At 45.7% G+C, this 24,872-nt stretch overlaps 1 protein-coding gene across 5 annotated transcripts in view; it reads left to right on the top strand.

The window, feature by feature from the left end:
- rasgrp3 (RAS guanyl releasing protein 3 (calcium and DAG-regulated)) overlaps nt 1-24,872 on the top strand; it is a 56,554-nt gene that overhangs the window by 5,494 nt on the left and 26,188 nt on the right. For 4 of the 5 annotated variants that reach the window (XM_079248954.1, XM_079248953.1, XM_079248950.1 and 1 more), the window contains 5 exons: nt 16,025-16,149; nt 16,229-16,331; nt 21,427-21,489; nt 21,903-22,034; nt 24,302-24,449. In XM_079248954.1, coding sequence (XP_079105080.1) covers nt 16,080-16,149; nt 16,229-16,331; nt 21,427-21,489; nt 21,903-22,034; nt 24,302-24,449 — 516 coding nt within the window. In that variant the 5' untranslated portion in view covers nt 16,025-16,079. Of the gene's footprint in view, nt 1-10,805; nt 10,843-16,024; nt 16,150-16,228; nt 16,332-21,426; nt 21,490-21,902; nt 22,035-24,301; nt 24,450-24,872 lie in introns of those variants that run through there. The other variant, XM_079248952.1, reaches the window with a different exon arrangement.

Genomic DNA, 24,872 nt, shown 5'->3' with positions numbered 1-24,872 from the left:
ATGATTTCTGATTCTTGCTGCTGGTTCAGATTTTTGTCCCACAGAGACAAGACAGACATGTTTGTGATCAGCAGAGTCTCTGCATTCATATGACACCTGGTTTGTGTGGTTTGCATGAAGTGGAGGAATTTTCAGAAGCTCTAAAGTTGACAGTGATGTTCTCATGTGTTTCTTCTCCTATCATTGCTTGCAGTTTAAACTTTGTTTGGTTTGGATGCCAGTGTTGCTATGTAACGTTAGCGTTTCCTGATAAACATCTTCTAGATTGTATTTTCTCATGCTGAAGATATCTCAGAGGTTCATTCATTCATTTTCGTAACCGCTTAATCCAATTCAGGGTCACGGGGAATCTGGAGCCTATCCCAGCAGTCTTTGGGTGAAAGGTGGGGTACACCCTGGACAGCTCGCCAGTCTATCGCAGAGACAAACAACCACTTACACCTCGGGGCAATTTAGAGTAACTAATAAACCCAACATGCATGTCTTTGGATGGTGGAAGGTAGCCGGAGAACCCGTAGAGAACCCAGGCATACACAGGGAGAACATGCAAACTCCAAACCTTCTTGCTGAGAGGCCACAGTGCTAACCACTATGCCACCGTGCAGCCCGTATCTCAGAGGTTAAAACACAATAAAGCCTTTACTTTGACGGATTCAGAGAACAAGCCCACCCAGCTTTTAGGTGCAGGCATTTGCATTTGTTTTCATTCTGAATGTCAACATCATGTGGAGTGTTTCATGACAACAAGTGTCCTCAGATAAAAAAGGTTGTTCCAATGCTTTGTTTGGCCGAGTGAAGCTCGACAGTCGGAGGAGAAACGGGAGCACGATGAAGAGCAACAGCTCTGGTGATGATGTGAAACTGTGAGCTCCACTTCCGTCCGAGTGAGGAACAACAAAGTGTCACTCTGCAAATGTCAAGAGCTTCTGTGGAGCAGCAGCCGCCCACTTTAATCTGCAGATGGGTGTGTGTGTCGGCAGAGAGACTGTATGACAGCCGATCCATCGCTGCGTTTGAACACTAGGATGTGACACACACTCTGCAGGACAGCAGCCATACGAGTTCACAAACACGTGCATGATGAGCTGACGAGTACAACTGTGACTTTATATATGCGTACATATTCTCTCTACTTCTAACATCTGGAAACATCTGGGAAGTGAGGAGAGCAGCTGCTGGAGTTTCAGGAGAGGAATGTCGTCCCGTTCTGGTCTGATGCAGGATTCCAGCTGCTTCCATGATGCTCCAGATGTTTTGTACTGGTGGAACTGGACTGCAGCAGACCAGTTCTCCTGTTCCACCATGCTGCTGGGATGATGCAGGATGTGGTTCAGCATGGTGGAACCTGCAAGGTCTTCCCTGAAGGAGACGTTGTCTGGATGGGAGCAGACATTGCTCTGACACATCCATGTAGCTGAACTTTGCAGGAAAACAAATGACTTGTTATTAAATGCTGTTGTCAGATTCTGATCTGCAGATTTCTGCAGATGTACAAGATGCACATTCATGCTGGGAAGCTGCAGTTCTACCTCAACCCAAAGATTCAGACAGAGTTGTGTTCATGGCTTCTGCAGCCACTAGAAGATGCCGGTGAACAACAAACCTGGATGTGCAAACAGACTATGAGTGATAGCTAATAAGGAGCCTGGAAGTAACCGGTCTGATACATCACATAAGCAGCCGCCTGGTCTGGAGCATCAACGTATGAAGGAACACACTCAGCTTTACAGACAACTGCACACAGAAACCTTTCACAGCATCACAACCTGCTTAGAGCTCATCCCAGCATTCAGTGTTCTTCATGTCCACATTTATCTGAATTATTCATGCTTTCTGAATAGTTAGTCAGATGTTTATGCCAGAGGCCATGAAGACGCTCAGAGACTCTTTGCTTCCGCATCTCTCGCTGTCCGTCTATCTGTCTACTGACTCAAATCTGCACACAAGCAGGACATCTCCATCAAATCTACACTACATATCTATTATTTATGGCTTCAACTCTCCTTTCATGGAGCCTCATCAGACCAGCAGATCTGTGAGGAGGTAAATGACAACAGACTCATTAGAATGGGAATCAGGAACAGGAGCGTAGGATGCAGAAACGGGGTCTCAAGTATGGATTAGTGCCCTGAGTGTTCTGGCGAATGAGACGGCTGACTAAAGCCTCATTTCAGCTCCATTTCAAAGGAACCTCCATACATCATGTTGTTAGACATTATCACCCACATTTTTCATGCAGGAGAGCCCAGAGTCCTCAAGGAGCAGCTGTCCTGCAGGTTTTTGTTGCATCTCTGTTCCAACCATAGACTATATATAAAAGATGGATGTAGCCTCCGTGACGTCACCCGTAGGTTTCTGAAGAGCTGAATTGAAGCTCGGTGGGCGGTTCCTACCATCGCCATCTTAGCAGGGTCATGCCCAGAAAATACAAATATGGGCAAAGAGGTGGAGCTGAGAGGGGGGCTGTGAGTGTCATGGTGGATGATTGACATCGAGCAAACTCCGAGCTTTCTGTAGCTAAAAGCTAACCGAGCTAACCCCGAGAAAACAGGAGCTAACCAGCTAACGGAGGTAAGCGGGCTAAAGCTAAGTCACGTTGTTAACCAGCTAAAAACCACGGTTGTTCTACGTTCTTCTGACTTGAAGCCAGAGATTGGTACCTGTCAATCAAAAGGACACGCCCCTAAATATGCCGAACTTCGAGATTAAATTACTTTTAAACGGGCGAGTTAGAAAAAAATTCACTCCCCAGAACCAGGAAGGAAAACCTCCATCAGGACCAGAACCAGGAAGGAAAACCTCCACCAGAACCAGGACCAGGAGGGAAAACCTCCACCAGAACCAGAACCAGGAGGGAAAACCTCCACCAGAACCAGAACCAGGAGGGAAAACCTCCATCAGGACCAGAACCAGGAGGGAAAACCTCCACCAGAACCAGAACCAGGAGGGAAAACCTCCATCAGGACCAGAACCAGGAAGGAAAACCTCCATCAGGACCAGAACCAGGAGGGAAAACCTCCATCAGGACCAGAACCAGGAGGGAAAACCTCCATCAGGACCAGAACCAGGAGGGAAAACCTCCATCAGGACCAGAACCAGGAAGAAAAACCTCCATCAGGACCAGAACCAGGAAGGAAAACCTCCATCAGGACCAGAACCAGGAAGAAAAACCTCCATCAGGACCAGAACCAGGAGGGAAAACCTCCATCAGGACCAGAACCAGGGGGAAAATGGCCCTCAGTCTGGACCAGATGGGGTCGTAGAGGTCGGGGATGATGCTGGGAAAGAAGAGAAAAATGGTTTCTTCATGTTGGGCTGCTTCTCCACTGAAACCCTCAAACTAAAAAGATTTAACTCTTTATTCCCTGAATTTATTGACAATAACATAAAAACTAAATAGATGGAACTAAAAGTAAAAGGAGGAAAAGAAGAAGATTGTTTGTCAGGATGGATCTCTTAACTCCAGTGACCCCGAGGTGGTGAAGGCAGAAACACGCAGCATCAGATTTCCTCCTGTTTAATGCTAATGAAGGGAATAACGCCGTGCACATGGAAGTAGCTGTGAACACACACAGGGGGATCTGCTTACGCAATCTCGCCAGCTGCTGGAACATCTGTCTGCATCAGCAGAGTCCAACCTGTTCAACCGCTTCTGAACATCACATTCATTCCCAGACTGGCTCCCATTTCTGTCAAGCAGCTGCTGGAGTTTAGATGTGACCTAAAGACACGCAGCAGGAATTCACCTCTTCATCATCCTCACATGAGAAACCCAAAAAACCCCAAAATACTTTCCCCAGGATCGGATCAGAACACTGACGTCCAGCAGAAGCACGACTGGAGTTCTTCTTTTTTCACATGATTTCATCCCAGTCTGATTTCTGGGACTAAAATCAGCGTCAACTTGTGTGTGTGTGTGTGTGTGTGTGTGTGAGAGAGGTCACATGGCAAACTGCTGCTGCTCCAGGCGGCTGTGTTTACCAACAGGAGGCGGAGGCTGTGGAGGAGGTCAGAGCGGAGTGCGCTCTGTGGGAGTCAGTCTGAGCTGGTCAGCCTGCAGCAGCAGCAGCAGTTAAACCACTACATGGACCTGGCTCTGGTCTGGACGGCAGCCCACATGCAGCTGTTTGAGGGGTAAGACTGGACTCTTCCTCATTTCAGACTTCCTCAGATTTCTCTCCTTTCCTCTGAATGATCCTGCAGAAAGAAGTTTAGTTGTTCTGGTTCTTCACAGCGTTTACAGCCGACTGTGTCTGGACTAGTATCCTCGTTACGGCTTTGTATTTGTATTAGACACACATCTACCTCCTCTGTGTGTGTGTGTGTGTGTGTGTGTGTGTGGGTGTGTCCACCTACCAGCCATGTCACTGGACATGAGCACAGAATAAAGCATCTGTGAACCAGCGTTGAGACACAGTGACCCATTGTCGGGGCAGAAAAAGCACAAGTTCTGCTAAAGGGCACCGCTGATTGGAACACGTGCAGCTCAGCGGTGGAATCAGAAGCAGGAAAAACACAGGAGCAATTGACATGTAACACATTCATGTTTGAAAGCCGGTACAGGCAGTGTGATGCCCACACTTTCCGTTTCAGAAAGGCTTCTTTGTTTGTTGTTTTTTGCCACCCACTCCTACTTTTACTCTCCTTAAAATCAGACTTCACAGCTTCAGCTGGAAAAGTGACTTCTGACACATCCGCTCGCCTCTGAAGCCTGGACTGAGTGTGTGTGAAATGACGGCATAATCCAGGTGTTTGTTAGTGTCTGGTAGGCAGCAGGTGGTCGCAAACAGCAAAAGGGTTTGTAACACACTCCTTCACACACACCACTTACCTGCAACTGCTGCTGATGTTCAGAGAAATGAAGGGAATCCGATAACAAGTCAGGTTTAATCTGTTTGAGTGTAAACAGAGCAGAGGTGATTATAAAACACCCAGCAGCTGAATCTTCTGATTCATTTCTGCTTCAGAAGCATCAGAATCTTTCCTGCACGCTCAGTTTGGAAATAACTTTCCTTCAGCTTGTTGGAGTCCTTCTCCGTTAGCTGACGACACTTTGGGGTTAAATTAGACTCATGGGAGATAAAAGCTGCAGCTGGTTTTACTCATTAATACACAAGATTAACTCATTTTAACTGAAGCTAATGTTTTAGCTCCATCCACCAGGATGTAAGCAGTTCTTTCTGATGAAGACAACTCAGACTGGACTCCAGGGAAGAATCTAGACCAGGGTGGCCCAAGTCCAGTCCTCGACTCGAGAGCTACTACTACTAGAACAGAGGCAGCTAAAAGTTGTAGGAGCATAGATCTTCAGGACTGGACTTATATGGAAAGCCGTTGGTATAATTAGTAATCAGATGTAAATAAACACAGTATTCTCTTCTTTATTTATTTATTTATTTCAAACTAAAATAAAGGACTTTTAAAGAACGAATATTGGTTCCAACAAACAACAAATAAAAAAAGCTTCTTAAGTTCAAAAAAGGGTTTTGGAAGAAGTTGGGCACTTCTAGTCCAAAACCCTCTTATCAATGACGCCGTAAAAAAAATTTTCTATTACAATGAAACTTAAGCAGTGAACAGTCGTAATACACACAATAAATCATAGAATTCAACATACATGGCTTTAAAAAAATAACATCATTAACCTGATAACATTTAATTATCTCATCTTTTATCATTTGTTTAAATTTTCCTGTTGATTGACATGATTTTATATCTTTACCGCAGCTGTTCCAGAGCTGGACTCCTCTTGTAGAAACACAGTGGATTTGTTCTCACAGCTGTTTTTTGAAAATGGTTTGTTCCTCTCAGGCCAAATATATTCTCTCTTAACTGGAAAAGCTTTTGGATGCTGCTGGGTAATTGATCATTTTTGACTTTGTACATAATTTGAAGTGTCTTAAATTTGAATAGGTCCTCAAATTCCAATTGTAAACCGTACAGCGGATGTGGTGGTCTTTGTGTCGCACAAAGGCGTTGTGAATCTGAACGTGTGGTGGCGTTTTATGCATATTTGATCTTCAGGAGACTGTCTTCTGACTGCTAAGCCTCTGGACTCTTTCTGACCAATCCATGATAAGTTGAGATCAAACCAAAGAAAATACAGCTGTGAATGATATATTTGATTAAATGATTTTGTTTATTTCAGTGTCAAGCGCCCAACAACAGTTTCAACACACTCTCGTTAAGAGAGAAACAGAATGGCAGAATGTGTGTAGGCTACTTTCTCTCTTTCACCAGGAATCGTTGATCTTCTGGTCATGACTGCCAAAGCAGTGCACTGATTGGGTACAACGCCCGAACATCCAGTGGCTGAGCAGTCAGAAGACAGCCTCTTGAAGATAAAACGTGCATAAACCGCCACCACACGTTCAGTTTCGGCACATCCCGCTATTTACGGTTTAGAATACTGTGTTAATTTACGTCTGATTTTTCATACTACCGGCTTGCCATAGACTTAACACCCCTGATCATGAAGAGTCATGGCCGTAACATCCAGCAGATCCTGAGTTGTCTCTACCATTATCAAACAAGAGGTTTGTCCTGAAGGTTCGTCCTTATAACCTTTCACGATTGGCTCAGCTCTTTTGTGTTGGCTGGCTCAGACTCAGACTTTGTCCACATGTAGCCGGGGTTTGGTAAAACCGAGTATCTTCCCCTGTCTGGCCAGTAAAGACACAAGTCAACACAACATAATCCATCCACACATGTCCACATAACTGTGTTGTTAAGCACAACCGTAAGCATATCAAACCTTTAGACGGCAGTAGCGTCCTTCATCCTGTCCAATCAGAACCTTCTGTCTCATGATGTCACTTCCACAAAACAGGAAACATGCCTCCAACGTGATCTGGTTAGGTGGTGGAAAATAATTATCCGGTATCTGAGCTTGTAAAAACAAACAAACCCCTAACCCACGGACAACAGATAACGTCATCACAGTTTTAAAGACGTAAATGTAAAAGAGTTCATGTGTTCAGTAAGCGGCGTAACTATGCTTTTATTTTGAAAAGGCCAGACCGGAAGTCTGCGCTGTGTTGTTGGTGAACGTTTGACGGTGCAAGTTCTGCAGAATTGCTTTGTGTTCTTGTTTTATATGCTATAAAAGTATGAACGCATAAATAAGACCCTCAGTTACATAAACAAAGGTCAACATGTGATGTCATGGCATTTTCTGTCGCAGACGGTCACGTTTAAAAACCCAAAACCCCAGTTCTACATGTCCACATGCAGACGTGCAAACGGAGTATTCACACATCTTCACTTTGGTCGGGTTTTTAAAACCAGCGTTTTTGACTACATAAATCTGTGTTTTGGTGTGGATGACCGGCCAAATCGGAGAAAAATATTTTTGTTTTGTGAGATACCTGCTACGTGTGGACAAGGCGTCAGACAAACTCTGCACATGCATGTTGATTTAAATCAGGTGTGTTGCAACAGGGACATCTGCCCTTGAGGTCTGGACTCAGGATCCTAGATTTAGTAACATTAATCCATCATTCTGTTCACTGTGATGCTAAAGACTGTCGCTGATCTCTAACCCAGTGTGCTCCAGGCGGTTGCATATGACTCCATCTGAGTGACCACAGGATGAAATGACGAGCAGGGGGTGTGTCTGTGAGGCTGCATAAGGATTTTGTTTTGTCAGTTTTTGTTTTTTCTAAATCTGATGTAAGAACAAAGAGACAGAGATGTTTGAGATCAGATGAAGAGGTGACTTCTCAACAACTTTGGAAACCAACTCAAAGCTGGGGTAGGTAATGTTGCTCAGAGACATTTTTTACTCTGGGTGAAGTGGTTCCTCGTCCTGATAGTGGTCTATACATTCTGTAATCATGAACAATTAGAAATATAGTTAGACCCCTCAGTTTACTGTAGATATGTAAAAACTCTGACCAATCCAAACATTTGGACCCAATTGAAGTTGTTCATTTCTTATATTTCGTAGCTTCTTCTCCCGGCTCCCCTCCTCCCCCTCCAGCAGAACATATCTGATAGCCACACCCTGCATATAAACAGCATGTTAGAATGAAAATACAAAGTAGTCAAGAAGAAACTCGGAAGACAAACATGGCTGAGAAAATGCAGGAAGGATTTCCCGACCCGGCTCAGTTTATTTGCCTCCTTCTACTAAACAGCCGAGAAAGAGAAAATTGTTGGTGGAAAAAGCTGCGAATAAAAAAGACTTGGATCAGGAGGAGGCGGAGCAAAACCAGAGGGGTAGGAGCCAATACAGAGGGAGGAGCCAAGACAGGGCGCCACTTTCACATCTTGCTAGCTCCCCAACATTACCTACGCCAGCTTTAATTGTTTAAACAGAAAGTGTATTTATGGAGGTGAAGCTCCTCTTAGCAGCAAACTGTCTTCAACTCCCAGCCTGTAGTTAGTTTAATCCTCCTCTCTCCACTTTTCTGTTCAGCGTCTTCCGGATAAAGGCCATAAAAGCTTAAATGGGTCTTTAAACAAGGAAAGGTTCCCAGTCACTATGAGATGTCTCAGAACATCTTCAAAGTGGAATTTTTGGAGAAAACACTTATTAGTTGTGTCGAGACATTTAAACAGCTGCTAATTTCTACATATTGCTAATAAACCTAATTTGCAGTGGGGGGGGGTTGAATAATGATGTAGATTTTTGCGGCTTGGACTCCAGGACCCAGATAAATCCCTAGAACAGAACCAGAACTCTGGATCAGTTTATGTCTCTGTAAGGGCAAATTCATACTGTTGCTGTTTGGGCTGCTTTAAGCAGACCTTGATCCACTAAATGATAATAATAATAATACATTTTTAAAGAATGCCTTTCCAGAAACCCAAGGCCGCTTACAAATTGGTGCGATAAGAACAAACAATAAAACAAACAGACTGGACAGTAAACAAATTAAATTACCTCCGTTAAAAGCAGCAGTTAAAACAGTGTTCATTATATGGAATGAACAAAGATTGTTGGCAACTTTAAATAAATGAGTCTTGAGATAGGTTTTAGAAGTAGCAAAGAATGTGACGTTCCAGAGATTGGGAGGAAAGGCGTTCCAGAGTCTGGGAGCAGATCCACTGAAAGCCCTGCTCCCCATGGTAACCAGGGGACAGGGACAGTGAGGTGGAGAGAGGAAGAAGATCTGACAGAGCCAGAAGGTGAAGGAGTGTGGACCATTGCAGACAGATATGGTGGGGCAATCCTGCGAATGGCTTTGAAAGCAGCCTATGGAGGTACCCCTTTGAAAAAGAAAGAACCATCCTGCGACCCTCCAGCACTACATGTAAATCCGCCTATTTAATCTGTAATTTTTACCTGCGAATCTGTTCTTGCCGGCGTATCGCTGCACAGCGAACAGTTGATTTTACCGCCTGACATCATTCGGACATCTTGGTCCGCTTCAGTTAAGTGCAGTGTTACAGCCTGAAGCCTTGGTCTCTTGTTTTATTTGGTAAAAACTGGGACTGACTCCATCAGAACACAACCAACCATGCCATCAGTGCACACCCAGTTGTGTAATACCTCGCCTGTGATTGGCCTACTCGACTGCTGACCAACTGGAGCGTCGCCATATCACCAGGCTGCTGACGAACATGGAGGGCAGCTGTGGTTGTTTAGAACAACTTGCCATTTGGACTATTATCATGGTTGCCTGTAAGAGTCCTTGTAGTGGATCTTTTGGAAGGTCTTGTGGTGTTTGTGTGGCTTAAGCTGCTCCTGACCTTCGGTGCTGTTTTGTCCTTTGTATTGTCTTATTTGGTTGGGTAAGAAACCTTGGGTTTATGCCATTTTCTTTTTGTCTGTAAAGTTGCTCCCCCTTTCCTCTAGCAGAGTCAGGGTTGTTTCATGCAGTTTGATCACAAACCAAACCAAAGGAAGGTAGGAAATCTTTGTAAAATCCCAGCATCCCCCAGACTATCCTGGTGTGAAAGCTTCCTGGTTCAGGTTCTGGTTCTGCTGTTGCAGCAAGGCAGAGCCTGTTTCTCCACAGCTTGTTTCTAGTTGAATGAAAAGGGTCCTTGGGAAAGACGGGTTGATATCACTGGTGCAGAGGATGGGGCGAATCCTCCAACAGCTTGTGCAGCACTTTTCTTTGGACAATAAACTTCAGGTGATGTGGACCCAAATGCAGGAAGGGAACCAGGGATGCAGAATCAAGATGTTTTGTTGACTAAATGTAAATCCAGAAGGCTAAACTCAGGCAGACTATGGATGAACTAACCCATGCACAAGAAGCAAACACATGAACATAAACCAAGGGGTAGAAATACAAGGAGGGCGTAACTAGGAACAGGCGAAATGAACAGAAAATCCAACCAGGTGAGCTAATGAACATTAAACTAGAGATTAGTGAACTTAAGAAGGAAAACCATGAAATAAAACAGGGAAACAGAACTAAAAAGACACAAGAAATCCAAACCATGAGAGGATCCAGATCAGTCCCCAGAACAGAAGCAGACCTCTGGATCAGTTAAAGTCTCTTGAAGGAAACATTCACGTTGCTGCTGTTTGGGTCGCTTTAAGTGGACCGTGCTCCACTTCCAGGGACAGTACGATTTGTTTGTCACTGTATGAATACCAACAACACTGTAATGTGGACCAAATCTTGGTTCACCTACAGACTATCCAGTGACCAAACAGGAAGTGACATCGTGCAACCGTGATAAAGTGTGAGGAAGACGAAGGAAGTGATGCAGACGATTGTTTGTGTAGGAGGAAAAACAAAGCCAACTGCACGTGTTTAGTATGTTCTACACACTGCAACAAGACCAGAACCCTGCAGGGGTCCAAGTTTTGCAGAATCCATTATGATGACCAGGCCAGAGCCGTTGGGATCTCCGATTGAAATCTGGACCGGACCCGCTCAGGTAGAACCCACGACCCAACCCGCACACTGACACATTACATAATACCAAATACACCCTGTCCTCCTGTCACTGCTTTAGTTTTCTGTGTTTGTTCTTATGTGATTATTGTTGTTTAGTCATTGTTTTCATTTACAATAATAAAGGAAAAGACATAAAAAAAAAACACAATACATATATATTTAAAGTTTTACTTTAAATAGAATTAGTTAAGATTTATTTTAACTTGTATATCACAGTGAACCACTAGACTATCGCTGCGTAGTCTGTTATTTTGCCACATGGGGGCTTCATTCATTCATTCATTCATTCATCCATCCATCCATCCATTCATTCATTCATCCATCCATCCATCCATCCATCCATCCATTCATTCATTCATCCATCCATCCATCCATCCATCCATCCATCCATCCATTCATCCATCCATCCATCCATCCATCCATCCATCCATCCATCCATCCATCCATCCATTCATCCATCCAGCCATCCATCCATTCATTCATCCATCCATCCATCCATCCATCCATCCATCCATCCATTCATCCATCCATCCATCCATCCATTCATTCATCCATTCATCCATCCATCCATCCATCCATCCATCCATCCATTCATTCATTCATTCATTCATTCATCCATCCATCCATCCATTCATTCATTCATCCATCCATCCATCCATCCATCCATTCATCCATCCATCCATCCATTCATTCATTCATTCATTCATTTATTCATCCATCCATCCATCCATTCATTCATTCATTCATTCATTCAGCCATCCATCCATCCATCCATCCATCCATCCATCCGTCCATCCATTCATTCACTCATTCATTCATTCATTCATTCCTTCAGCCATCCATCCATCCATCCATCCATCCAGCCATCCATCCAGCCATCCATCCATCCATCCATCCATCCATCCATTCATTCATTCATTCAGCCATCCATCCATCCATCCATCCATCCATTCATTCACTCATTCATTCATTCATTCATTCAGCCATCCATCCATCCAGCCATCATCCATCCAGCCATCCATCCATCCATCCATCCATTCATTCATTCATTCAGCCATCCATCCAGCCATCCATCCATCCATCCATCCATTCATTCATTCATTCAGCCATCCATCCATCCATCCATCCATCCATCCATCCATCCATCCATCCTTTCATTCATTCATTCATTCATTCATTCATTCATCATCCTGACCACTTTGTCAGATTAAGGGTCGCGGGGGCTTTATTCATGGGATTGGAAGTATGCTGCATGAACCAGAGATCATCCACCGTTCCATCACTGGTTCCAGCTGGGTTCTCCAGTCCTGGGTTCTCTGTACATCTCTACATGAACATCTCCGTAAACTGATGCAGGATGGAGAGAACTTTCGTTGGATTTGTGCTTGTTTGGAAATTCTCCTGCAGGGCTTCATGATGACGGAGGTCTGGCGTCTGTTCACTCATCATGTCCACAAAAATAACAAAGAAAAGGAGAAAGAAAAGACATCCTGCAGCCCTCCTGCTGTTTGAATGTCCACCTGCATGATATTTAATCTGTAATTTTCTCCTGTAAAACTGTTGCAGGAGTATCGCTGCATAGAGAACACTTGTTTTACCTGCCTGACATCATCTAGACATTTTGGTCCAGTTCAGTTAAGTGCAGTTTGAACACAAAACCGAACATGAAGAAGAATCTTCCTGAAATTCCCACTTGGAGAAAAAGCATTTTTTAGGTCTTGGATCTATTTAATTCATCTGACGTATCTATAAATCCTGCATACAGTTATTATTCCTGTCGTTACTGCAGACATTTCTCCAGAGGATGTAATGGGGTGGGGGGGGGGGGGGGGGGGGGGGGTTACCAGTAAATAACTGATCCAACATCTCTGCTGTTACTCAGTGATATCAGAAATATTTGCTTCTTTGGCCAGTGGAGGGGTGACTTCAGGTCACTGCAGTTACATGATCGAAAAAAGAGCTGAATCATCACATTTAATCACGGTCCTTTATCCATACTCATCAGTTAGTCAGGGAACAACGCTCTCATTCTCTCTCTCTCTCTCTCTCTCACACACACACATACACACACACACACACACACACACACACACACACACACACACACACACACACACACACACACACACACACACAGATCCAGACACCAGTTTCTGTTGTGATGCAACCTTCAGAATTAATGAAATGTTTGTCAATTCCGTCTTTTTTTTTTTTTTTATGAAGGGGATGACAGCTGATTACATGGAAACTCATCAAATCCCTGGAGGCCAGGGGGCCCCTGGAGGCCCCTGGAGGCCCCATCTCCCACAATGCACTGCTCATTGTAATTCAGCTGCCTAAATGAGGCTGTTGCCTGTTGACCAGATATTCCAGGACACCCACAGCTCAGCTTGAGACGACTGAGATGTTAAAGTTTTACTGTCGTCATGGAGACCAGACCAGACAAACACATCTGTCTCTGTTAACAGTAACAGACACAGACAGTCACGCCACGCCACGCCACGCCACGCCACGCCACGCCACGCCATGCCACACCTCATCTATGAAAAACATCAGCCCTGATGGGAACAACAGCTTTAGGTTTTTATTTCAGTAACAGGTAATCTAACCCCGGGATCCCTAATCCAGGTCCTCGACGACCGGTGTCCTGCAGGTTTTCCATGTGTCCCTGCTGCAACACACCTGACACCGGTCCATGAGGACAAATAGACCTCCCCACCAACAGGATAAACCTTTACAAGAGCATGATCCTTTTGTAAACGTAACACACCCATTCATATGCAGTATTTGTACTTGGCTGATATCAAAGTATTGATTTCATGTTAATTTGCACTTTTTTACGATGCGGCGATTTCTGCATGTGGCGTTCTGAATTTAGGTCTGAATCATCATCAAACACATCACATTTAAAGTAAACAGCTTGATTAGTTTAATGACTTCAAAACGTGTAATAATGACCCACAAACTGGCTAAGAACTGCAGCCAACTCTTTATGTTTTACATCAGAACTTTAAAGACTAAGAGCTGCAACAACATGAGAAAAAAGCTGATTTTTTTCTTCTTATTTGTGGCCAGAAGTTGCATGAATCCATCAACAAGACTGAATTCTGCTTTATTATTAGTTTTTATCACAAACTCTGAGGAGGAAAGCTTCAGCTTGGTCCTGCAGCCTCCAGTTTCTGGGATTTCGGTCCATTCCTCCCAGTCGGTCTGCTCCAGCTCCCTCAGGTGTCTTTCCCCTGCTGGTTCTCCTTGTTTCCTTTGGTGGACGGTCGTCTCCCAGCAGGCTTGTTGGGGTGTCATCTTCTTTCCATTTATAGCGATAATGGGTTGAATGGAGCTCTTTGGGGGGTTAAAAAGTTTGGTAATTTTTTAAAAACCAACCTGGTTTTGTTCTTCTGCGAAGCCTTTGTACCTAAACCAGTTTCCTTTGTGAGTCAGGCGGCTGCTTCTCCTGGTGGTCTTCCTGCTTTGTAGACCTGAACATGAATCATTTGGAGTCTGTTTGCAGCTGAAACACCGTCAGCTGTGCAGAACATCTGTGCAGCTTTTGTTGAAGATGAGGATGATGATGTTGAATAGGGCTGTGACGATATGCTTTTGTCCCGATTCAATTCCGATTTTTTGGGTGGCGATTCGATTTAAGTTGCGATTCTCAAAATTCTTCAACATTGATGATTTTTGTAAATAAAAACAAATTTTATTTATTTATTTATTTTTTTTAAAATAAAATTTCTCTTTGCTAGTAATTTTTCTCGATTTCAGTTCGGAAAAAAACAACACAGTTGCCAGATCATCATTCTGTTGCTATAATGCCCAGGAAGAAAAGTAAAAAGATCAATAAAACCAGTGAAAATGACAAAAGTTTTTATAGTGGATTAATTTTATTTATTTGAAAAAAAAAAACATTTTAACAAAGAAAAAAATTGATTTTAAAATTGTGAAGAAAAACATCCTGATTTCCGATTTTTCGATTCGATTCTCCCACCCCTAATGTTGAAGACCTTATCTTTTTGTTGTGGAACAACTGCAGTCGCCGTGGAAACAAATACCCCTGCTGGAAAATTATTTTATAATAAAGTCATGAGTAAATATTTCTACAGATCTGCCAGGTTATGGTTTCAGTCTTAACACTTATTTTGACTCATTTTTAAATAGTTTTTACACATTTATTTACAGTTTTCACGTATTTATTAGGAGCTTAAGTGTCTACAGACTGCTTCCTTCTCCCCTCTGATCTGACTGTCAGGACTCTACATCCGTGTTTTTCAACCTTTTTTGAGCCAAGGCTTAAAAAGCCCATATTATTAATATAAAGTCATCTTGTCAAAGTGTCTTGGATTGAAATAAGATAAACACAAGGAAAGGGATTTTATTATCTTTCACCTGGGCCTCTTTGGACCAATCAGGTGAAATTGGATCATTTCTCAGGGCACACTAGTGTACCACGGCACAGTGGTTGGAAAACGCTGGAAAACACTCCTCTACTGTTAGTCCCGAGTCCTCCTGTCTTCATCTCTGACTTTGTTGTAAACTTTTAAAGTGTCATTCCGCAGTGATTCTTCATCCTTCTGAAGGTCTTTTGAAGTTTTCTGTGGACACTTTCTGCACTCCGGCCTGGTATCTGACCCCTTTAGAGGAATATGAGTGTTTGTCTTTGTTCTGGATGATTCAAGAATAATGGAAAAAAGGTTCTGAACTGAAATGTTGAACCACTGTTGTGTCCAGTGTTGGTAAAGAACTGCATTCAGGAAATAAAATGAAGAAATAAGGGATGCTGCCCTGCGAAGGACTGGCGAGCTGTCCAGGGTGTACCCTGCCTTTCGCCCAAAGACTGCTGGGATAGGCTCCAGCTTCCCCGCGACCCTGAATTGGATTAGGCGGTTTGGAAAATGAATGAATAAAATAACGGATGCTGTAGATATAAGTGTTTTATACCCTTCCCATCAGCTACCTGCTTCATGTTATATTTGTGTATGGTTAGAACTTCTTCGTTGGTTAAAATGAAGAAAGAAAAGAAAGGTTTTCCTGAAGATCCTCAATATCAGTCCAGGTCCATCCGTCCAGGACTTGTTACCAGGTTTCTGCGGAGCTGATTGACATGCTGGTAAGAGCTTTTTTCTTTGCTCTCTCGCTGACCGTTGACTTCCTGTTGTTCTCAGGGAAGCCCCGATCAGCAGGCAGTGTTGACTTGTGGATTCCCAGCAGCTTGGCGTTATGGGATCATCCACGCTGGGGAAGGCGGCGTCTCTGGATGCTCTTCTGAATGAATGTATTCATGCGTTTGGTGAGTGAGTCCTGAATGCAGCTCTGTAGCCTTAAGCAGAAATTTGCCTGGAATTTATTGATTTTATTTCCTTTCACAGATGATGATGGAGATCTACATGGCAACCCGCTTCCTCGCAGCTTCCTGCTGATGCATCGCTGGTACGTCACATCATCCGAGCTGGCAGGAAAACTACTGGTGATATATCCCAAGGGGGCATGTTGTATGATGTTCCTCTGTTGCTACCAACATGTAGAATCCAGACATGTGTCAGAGAAAACTCACCTCGAACACAAATGTAAAAGTTTTCTCCTCCTAAAAGAAAACCACATGGATTTTAGGGGAAACCAGGTGATGGTTCTCCAGTTCTTCCAGGAATGACTGGAGTAACAGATTCCAGGTGTTTCATGTTGTGCAGGTAAATATCACAAGAAGCCACAGTCCATGTTAATGATGGCCTCTGTCGACGATCAGAGTCAGAAACATGGCTACGGACAGGTCCTGGTCCTTGGGGTGCCCAGTCCTGGTATCACAGTGGTACTGGCCTCCGGTGGTTTTGCCTGTGGTGGTCTGGTCCTGTTGGGTTTCTGGTCTGGTCCTGTCGGGTTTCTGGTCTGATCCTGTCGGGTTTCTGGTCTGGTCCTGTTGGGTTTCTGGTCTGGTCCTGTCGGGTTTCTGGTCTGATCCTGTTGGGTTTCTGGTCTGATCTTGTCGGGTTTCTGGTCTGATCTTGTCGGGTTTCTGGTCTGATCCTGTTGGGTTTCTGGTCTGGTCCTGTCGGGTTTCTGGTCTGGTCCTGTTGGGTTTCTGGTCTGATCCTGTCGGGTTTCTGGTCTGGTCCTGTTGGGTTTCTGGTCTGGTCCTGTCGGGTTTCTGGTCTGATCCTGTTGGGTTTCTGGTCTGATCCTGTCGGGTTTCTGGTCTGGTCCTGTCGGGTTTCTGGTCTGATCCTGTCGGGTTTCTGGTCTGGTCCTGTCGGGTTTCTGGTCTGATCCTGTCGGGTTTCTGGTCTGGTCCTGTTGGGTTTCTGGTCTGGTCTTGTCGGGTTTCTGGTCTGATCCTGTTGGGTTTCTGGTCTGGTCCTGTCGGGTTTCTGGTCTGGTCCTGACGGGTTTCTGGTCTGATCCTGTTGGGTTTCTGGTCTGGTCCTGTCGGGTTTCTGGTCTGGTCCTGTCGGGTTTCTGGTCTGATCCTGTTGGGTTTCTGGTCTGATCCTGTCGGGTTTCTGGTCTGGTCCTGTCGGGTTTCTGGTCTGATCCTGTTGGGTTTCTGGTCTGATCCTGTCGGGTTTCTGGTCTGGTCCTGTTGGGTTTCTGGTCTGATCCTGTCGGGTTTCTGGTCTGGTCCTGTTGGGTTTCTGGTCTGGTCCTGTCGGGTTTCTGGTCTGATCCTGTCGGGTTTCTGGTCTGGTCCTGTTGGGTTTCTGGTCTGGTCCTGTTGGGTTTCTGGTCTGATCTTGTCGGGTTTCTGGTCTGGTCCTGTCGGGTTTCTGGTCTGGTCCTGTCGGGTTTCTGGTCTGATCTTGTCGGGTTTCTGGTCTGATCTTGTCGGGTTTCTGGTCTGATCCTGTTGGGTTTCTGGTCTGATCCTGTCGGGTTTCTGGTCTGGTCCTGACGGGTTTCTGGTCTGATCCTGTTGGGTTTCTGGTCTGGTCTTGTGGTCTGATCCTGTCGGGTTTCTGGTCTGGTCCTGACGGGTTTCTGGTCTGATCCTGTTGGGTTTCTGGTCTGGTCTTGTCGGGTTTCTGGTCTGATCCTGTCGGGTTTCTGGTCTGGTCCTGTCGGGTTTCTGGTCTGATCCTGTTGGGTTTCTGGTCTGGTCCTGTCGGGTTTCTGGTCTGGTCTTGTCGGGTTTCTGGTCTGATCCTGTTGGGTTTCTGGTCTGGTCCTGTCGGGTTTCTGGTCTGGTCCTGTGGGGTTTCTGGTCTGATCCTGTTGGGTTTCTGGTCTGATCCCGTTGGGTTTCTGGTCTGGTCTTGTCGGGTTTCTGGTCTGATCCTGTTGGGTTTCTGGTCTGATCCTGTCGGGTTTCTGGTCTGGTCCTGTCGGGTTTCTGGTCTGGTCCTGTCGGGTTTCTGGTCTGGTCCTGTCGGGTTTCTGGTCTGGTCCTGTTGGGTTTCTGGTCTGATCTTGTCGGGTTTCTGGTCTGGTCCTGTTGGGTTTCTGGTCTGGTCCTGTTGGGTTTCTGGTCTGATCTTGTCGGGTTTCTGGTCTGGTCCTGTCGGGTTTCTGGTCTGATCTTGTCGGGTTTCTGGTCTGGTACTGTCGGGTTTCTGGTCTGATCCTGTTGGGTTTCTGGTCTGGTCTTGTCGGGTTTCTGGTCTGGTCCTGTGGGGTTTCTGGTCTGGTCCTGTCGGGTTTCCGGTCTCATCCTGTTGGGTTTCTGGTCTGGTCCTGTTGGGTTTCTGGTCTGATCTTGTCGGGTTTCTGGTCTGGTACTGTCGGGTTTCTGGTCTGGTCCTGTCGGGTTTCTGGTCTGATCTTGTCGGGTTTCTGGTCTGGTCCTGTCGGGTTTCTGGTCTGGTCCTGTCGGGTTTCTGGTCTGGTACTGTCGGGTTTCCGGTCTGATCCTGTTGGGTTTCTGGTCTGGTCTTGTCGGGTTTCTGGTCTGGTCCTGTGGGGTTTCTGGTCTGGTCCTGTCGGGTTTCCGGTCTGGTCCTGATGGGTTTCTGGTCTGATCCTGTTGGGTTTCTGGTCTGATCTTGTCGGGTTTCTGGTCTGGTACTGTCGGGTTTCTGGTCTGGTCCTGTCGGGTTTCTGGTCTGATCCTGTCGGGTTTCTGGTCTGGTCCTGTTGGGTTTCTGGTCTGATCTTGTCGGGTTTCTGGTCTGGTCCTGTTGGGTTTCTGGTCTGGCCCTGTTGGGTTTCTGGTCTGGTCTTGTCGGGTTTCTGGTCTGGTCTTGTCGGGTTTCTGGTCTGGTCCTGTCGGGTTTCTGGTCTGGTCCTGTCGGGTTTCTGGTCTGGTACTGTCGGGTTTCCGGTCTGATCCTGTTGGGTTTCTGGTCTGATCTTGTCGGGTTTCTGGTCTGGTACTGTCGGGTTTCTGGTCTGGTCCTGTCGGGTTTCTGGTCTGATCCTGTCGGGTTTCTGGTCTGGTCCTGTTGGGTTTCTGGTCTGATCTTGTCGGGTTTCTGGTCTGGTCCTGTTGGGTTTCTGGTCTGGCCCTGTTGGGTTTCTGGTCTGGTCTTGTCGGGTTTCTGGTCTGGTCTTGTCGGGTTTCTGGTCTGGTCCTGTTGGGTTTCTGGTCTGATCTTGTCGGGTTTCTGGTCTGGTCCTGTTGGGTTTCTGGTCTGGCCCTGTTGGGTTTCTGGTCTGGTCTTGTCGGGTTTCTGGTCTGATCTTGTCGGGTTTCTGGTCTGGTCCTGTTGGGTTTCTGGTCTGGTCTTGTCGGGTTTCTGGTCTGGTACTGTCGGGTTTCTGGTCTGATCCTGTTGGGTTTCTGGTCTGGCCCTGTTGGGTTTCTGGTCTGGTCTTGTCGGGTTTCTGGTCTGATCTTGTCGGGTTTCTGGTCTGGCCCTGTTGGGTTTCTGGTCTGGTCCTGTCGGGTTTCTGGTCTGATCCTGTGGGGTTTCTGGTCTGGTCCTGTTGGGTTTCTGGTCTGGTCCTGTTGGGTTTCTGGTCTGATCTTGTCGGGTTTCTGGTCTGGTCCTGTTGGGTTTCTGGTCTGGCCCTGTTGGGTTTCTGGTCTGGTCTTGTCGGGTTTCTGGTCTGGTCTTGTCGGGTTTCTGGTCTGGTCTTGTCGGGTTTCTGGTCTGGTCCTGTTGGGTTTCTGGTCTGGCCCTGTTGGGTTTCTGGTCTGGTCTTGTCGGGTTTCTGGTCTGGTCTTGTCGGGTTTCTGGTCTGGTCTTGTCGGGTTTCTGGTCTGGTCCTGTTGGGTTTCTGGTCTGGCCCTGTTGGGTTTCTGGTCTGGTCTTGTCGGGTTTCTGGTCTGATCTTGTCGGGTTTCTGGTCTGGTCTTGTCGGGTTTCTGGTCTGGTCTTGTCGGGTTTCTGGTCTGGTTTTGTCGGGTTTCTGGTTTGGTCCTGTCGGGTTTCTGGATGGAGCTCTGTCCGGGGGTGTGGGTGAATCCTGTGACCTGTGGGGTTCTGGCCCTGTGGTCCTGCCCCGCTGAGCCCTCCACGCTGGTCTCGTGGCCTCCTCTGCTCTGGCTCTCCTGGGCTCTGAGAGCCGGTCGGACCTGTGGGTCCTTTGGAGCCTTTGCTCCTCCCTGCCTTCCCCTGATGCTTCCGGATGTACCCACAGTCCCCTACCAAGCACACGGTTCATCTTGAAACGTGTAAGTCCCCATGTGCTCCTCTCTCCATCTGCTTCCTGCTACATGTTGCTGATGTTTGTGTGTCGGTACGATTCTCTGCAGCTGATAAAAGCTGTGGTTTTACACATCATTATTATTCTACTTTATGTATCCTGTAGTGCTGTAGTAGTTGATATTGTTTTTGTGAATACTATGATTTTGGCAGCTCAGATGATTTTTCCTTTCACATTTTAACTCCGTGCCTTTCTCTCCACTTCTCTCTTTATTACCTCAACATTCAGAATATCAAGGGCAGCCATATATAGATGGCATGTCTCTGTCATCTGTCTGGTAAAATATATTTCTGTAGGTTGTCATTCTGGACAGGACAGGGTGAAAAAGAAAAAAAAAGTCAGGAAAATCAAGGGTTAGACCCCATATTCATCATAGAAACACCATGTATCCAAGAGGAAGTGGAGATACTTTATGACAAGCAGAACAAATTATAAAACCTCCTTCGTCTCCATGGAAACGGACAGAACCTCCTTGATTCATCTCAAACAAAAACAGTCAGCAGAGACACATTAGCAGAGTTTTTTTTAAGAGATAAATTAAAACGTTTTTACCACAAAACAGCAAAAGTAAAATGATGTGTAATTCTGGCGGCTGGCTCAGAGTGTTTGTCCCAGAGTGACGAGATTCTGGAGTCAGCGGAGTCTCTGCTTTCATATGACACTTTGTATGTGTGGAGATATGATCATAGGCTCTGACAGCGATGTTCCAATGTTTTCTCACATTTACAGCGAACTACTTGGGGTTTCAACTGTGTTTGGTTTGGATGCGGGGGGGGGATCTAGTCAAGAGGAGGTTAAAACAGCTCCGCATTGTGATGCTGCTGTCAGAAACTACATCCCATTCTGTCTCCTGTGTTTCAGGTCACTGTTAAAAATGATCCATAAATTTCTGTCACAGTCCATCCAACATCCAATTTACATGTTTTCTTCCTCGTTCCAACTTCTTGTGTTTTAAACTCTCTGTTGAATCTTGTCCTTAACGTAACTTCACGTACCGTGACTGTAAAGGCGACAGCTGCCAGAGAACCAGGCTGAAGATCTGTTATTTAATGAGGTAAGGTAGCGCTCTCTCTCTCACACACACACACACACACACACACACACACACACACACCACTCTATGCAAACACACTTTGGATTTTTTTTTATCTTTAAAGCAGCCAAACCACAGAAAACAGACAACGTTTCAACTTAAACTCTCCTCGTGTTACACTTTATTTACTGTGGTTTTAATGCAGAACTTGCAATTTCACTTTTAGCTAGAAAGTCCACAGTGACTGTTTGCCCTCTCTGTTCTCTTCCCATATCTTTAGAAACCCTTCTGTTTTCACTCCCAGTCAAACCAATGAATAAGTTTGAGAAATGCCATTTCTGTATCACACCCCAGCAACCATCAGCGGGATGTCTCAGAGGTCTCTCTGCAGCCACGTCAGTTCTTCTGCAGCCCATCTTGCTGTGTCTATGCAGGTACTGGATCGTGACGTTCCCAGCAGAGTTCAACCTGGATCTGGGACTCATCAGGATAACAGAGGAGTTCAGAGGCGTGGCGGCGCAACTTGGCAGCGAGGAGCATTTCAAACTCATCGACATCTCCGCCATGTAAGAGACGTAGATGGAAAGCAGGCTGATAGTAGTACAGACATGTTTTACTTAGTAGCAGGTCTATGATGCTATTTCTATTTTTCCGAGCTTCCTACAGTGTTATAGTGTTGAATATTCATCAGACATATGAGCGGCGTCGTTTCTTTTAACAACCTAAACGCATGTTTGAGTTTTCCAACACTCTCTATGTTTGGTTTCCATGGCGACAGAAACAATTGGTTTAGAGAGTTTTTTCTACTTGGAAATTTTAGTGACGTCCCGGTGGAGGGACTCAGTGATTGGTCATCTTCTCTAGGTTGTTCATGAGAAGAAAGCCACGCCCACCTTAACTGCTTAGTATAACTACGCCTAGCAGCTGACCAATCAGACGCAGCCTGCAGGACAGAGGGCGGAGCTTTCTCTGTTGGCTTGTTTCTGGCAGAGGCTGATCTGAGAGGATCAATGCAACATGAATGAAGGGGTTTGTGAAAAATGCTGGATTATTTCTTGCCCTTCTGGACTTGCATATTAAAATAAATTAGATTGAAATGTGCATAAAGGAACTTTGAATGAACACGCCCCCATATTGAGGGTTAAACCTCAAACCTTTCTGTCCATGTTGGTTCTGTCTCCTGGCAGTGCGATCACTACATCAACATTATTCCTAAATTATATTTTACTAGCTTGTAGAAGGGAAAGCAGAAATGTGGTGGTTGGAACAGGGCAGAGGAAGGTGTCTACAGCCAAAGAGGAGGTGAGAGTTGCTGGGATCTAGAGGAAGATCGAGCGCTCTCGCACAGTCCAGGGTTAGTGTATAAACACAAAATAACAAACCAAGTGAGAACATCCAGAGTGGAACACCATCACAGATCTGAAGAAGCTGAAGATATTTGCTTACGTCTCAGATGAATCCTGGACAGCAGTCATGTTTGGGCCGAGTTTGGCCTATTTCTGGCACTTACTGCTCAGTTCCAGCACTGGCAGGTGTTGTGTGGGCTAGAGGTGGACCAGATGTCAGTAGCCAGCCTGGCTTACATTACAGGAGCTCTCCTTTTGGCCACTTGTGGTCCAAATGTCAGCTGTAGGAATGATTGTGGATTATGGCAAATAATTTCTTGTCCTAACGCAGGAAGCTTCATTGTGACCCACATGTGGGGGTCATGTCACTGACATGAAAGTGGATTGTAATAAGGCAAAAATTAAGATGCTTAATTTTCAAAGATTTCAAAAGACTGATGTGTCAGAGTTAAAGTGACGTTTTTATTGTTTAGTTCATTTAAAACTCCATCCATCAATCCATCATCCATCCATCCATCCATCCATCTTCTGCTGCTTATCCGGGGTGGGGTCGCAGGGGCAGCAGCCTAAGCAGGGAAACCCAGACTTCCCTCTCCCCAGTCACATTTGCCAACTCTGCGGGGGGGCGTTCCCATGCCAGCCGAGAGATATAATCCCTCCAGCGTGTCCTGGGTCTTCCCTGGGGTCTCCTCCCAGAGGGACGTGCCTGGAACACCTCACCAGGGAGGTCCAGGAGGCATCCTGACCAGATGCCCGAGCCACCTCAACTGGTTCCTCTCGATGCGGAGGAGCAGCGGCTCTACTCTGATCTCCTCCCGGATGACCGAGCTCCTCACCCTGTCTCTAAGGGAGAGCCCGGCCACCCTGCGGAGGAAACTCATTTCAGCCGCTTGTATACGAGATCTGGTTCTTTCGGTCACGACCCACAGCTCATGACCATAGGTGAGGGTAGGAACGTAGATCGACTGGTAAATGGAGAGCTTCGCCTTCTGGCTCAGCTCCTTCTTCACCACGACAGACCGGCGCAGAGTCTGCATTACTGCAGACGCTGCACCGATCCGTCTGTCAATCTCGCGCTCCATCCTTTCCTCACTGCTGAACAAGACCCCGACATACAGGGACTCCTCCACTTGAGGCAGGACCTGACTCCCGACCCGGAGAGGGCAAACCACCCTATTCCGGCTGAATAGGGTAGGGGTCGGGTGCAATGTGAGCTGAGCATCTAAAACTCTAAAACAAATAGAGATTTGAATTATTAGGTTTCTGGAACAAACAAAGAAACAAAGTCAATAATTCATCCAGTGATCATCTAGCAGATGTTCTTCATGCTTCTATTCTCTTTCTTCTTGCAACCAAGTATATCTGGTTAAAATCTGATGAGAAGAATGTGGATATCTGAGGGTGCGATGACGTCAGACTGTACTCATCTGGTTATTGTAACGAGGTAGTAGATCAGAACATGTTCTCTAACTCTTCCTGCATTACAGTCCATCATACGACTGGATGCGGAAGCTGACACAGCGGAAGAAGCAGGCTAAGAAAGGCAAAGCGTCGCTCCTGTTCGACCACCTGGAGCCCATGGAGCTGGCTGAGCATCTCACCTTCTTGGAGTTCAAGTCGATTCGGAGGATATCGGTATGTTCAGTTGGACTCATCGTGACATTTTGCTTGGATAAACACTGCTGATTGTCTGCGACTTAATTTCAGAGTTTTCAGGAAAAAGTAAAACCACAAGTGTCATGACGTCAGAGGTTTGACACAAAGTTAGAATTGTTTCAATTACCGTTAATGATGCGTTTACAACAGTCTCCGACTGACTCCACGTTAAGATTTCAGCAAAATCTCAGAGGAATTTGTCCAACATCTAGTTTAATCTCTGACACCGAGAATTACTAAGAGAGTCTGAGAAAGTGCCTGATCTGTGTTTTAATCACTGTTCAAGGAGACGATGAAAATGCTGACGATAAAAATGAGGCTTATAAAATCATACAATGTACTTTAAACAAGTGGCAACAATACAATGAAAAGCAAAAGGGCAAAACAATGAAGCAGTACAGG

Source organism: Telmatherina bonti (genome assembly GCF_933228915.1).
Source record: "Telmatherina bonti genome assembly, chromosome: 11".
NCBI lineage: Eukaryota > Metazoa > Chordata > Actinopteri > Atheriniformes > Telmatherinidae > Telmatherina > Telmatherina bonti.
This window is presented reverse-complemented; position numbering and strand designations above follow the sequence as displayed.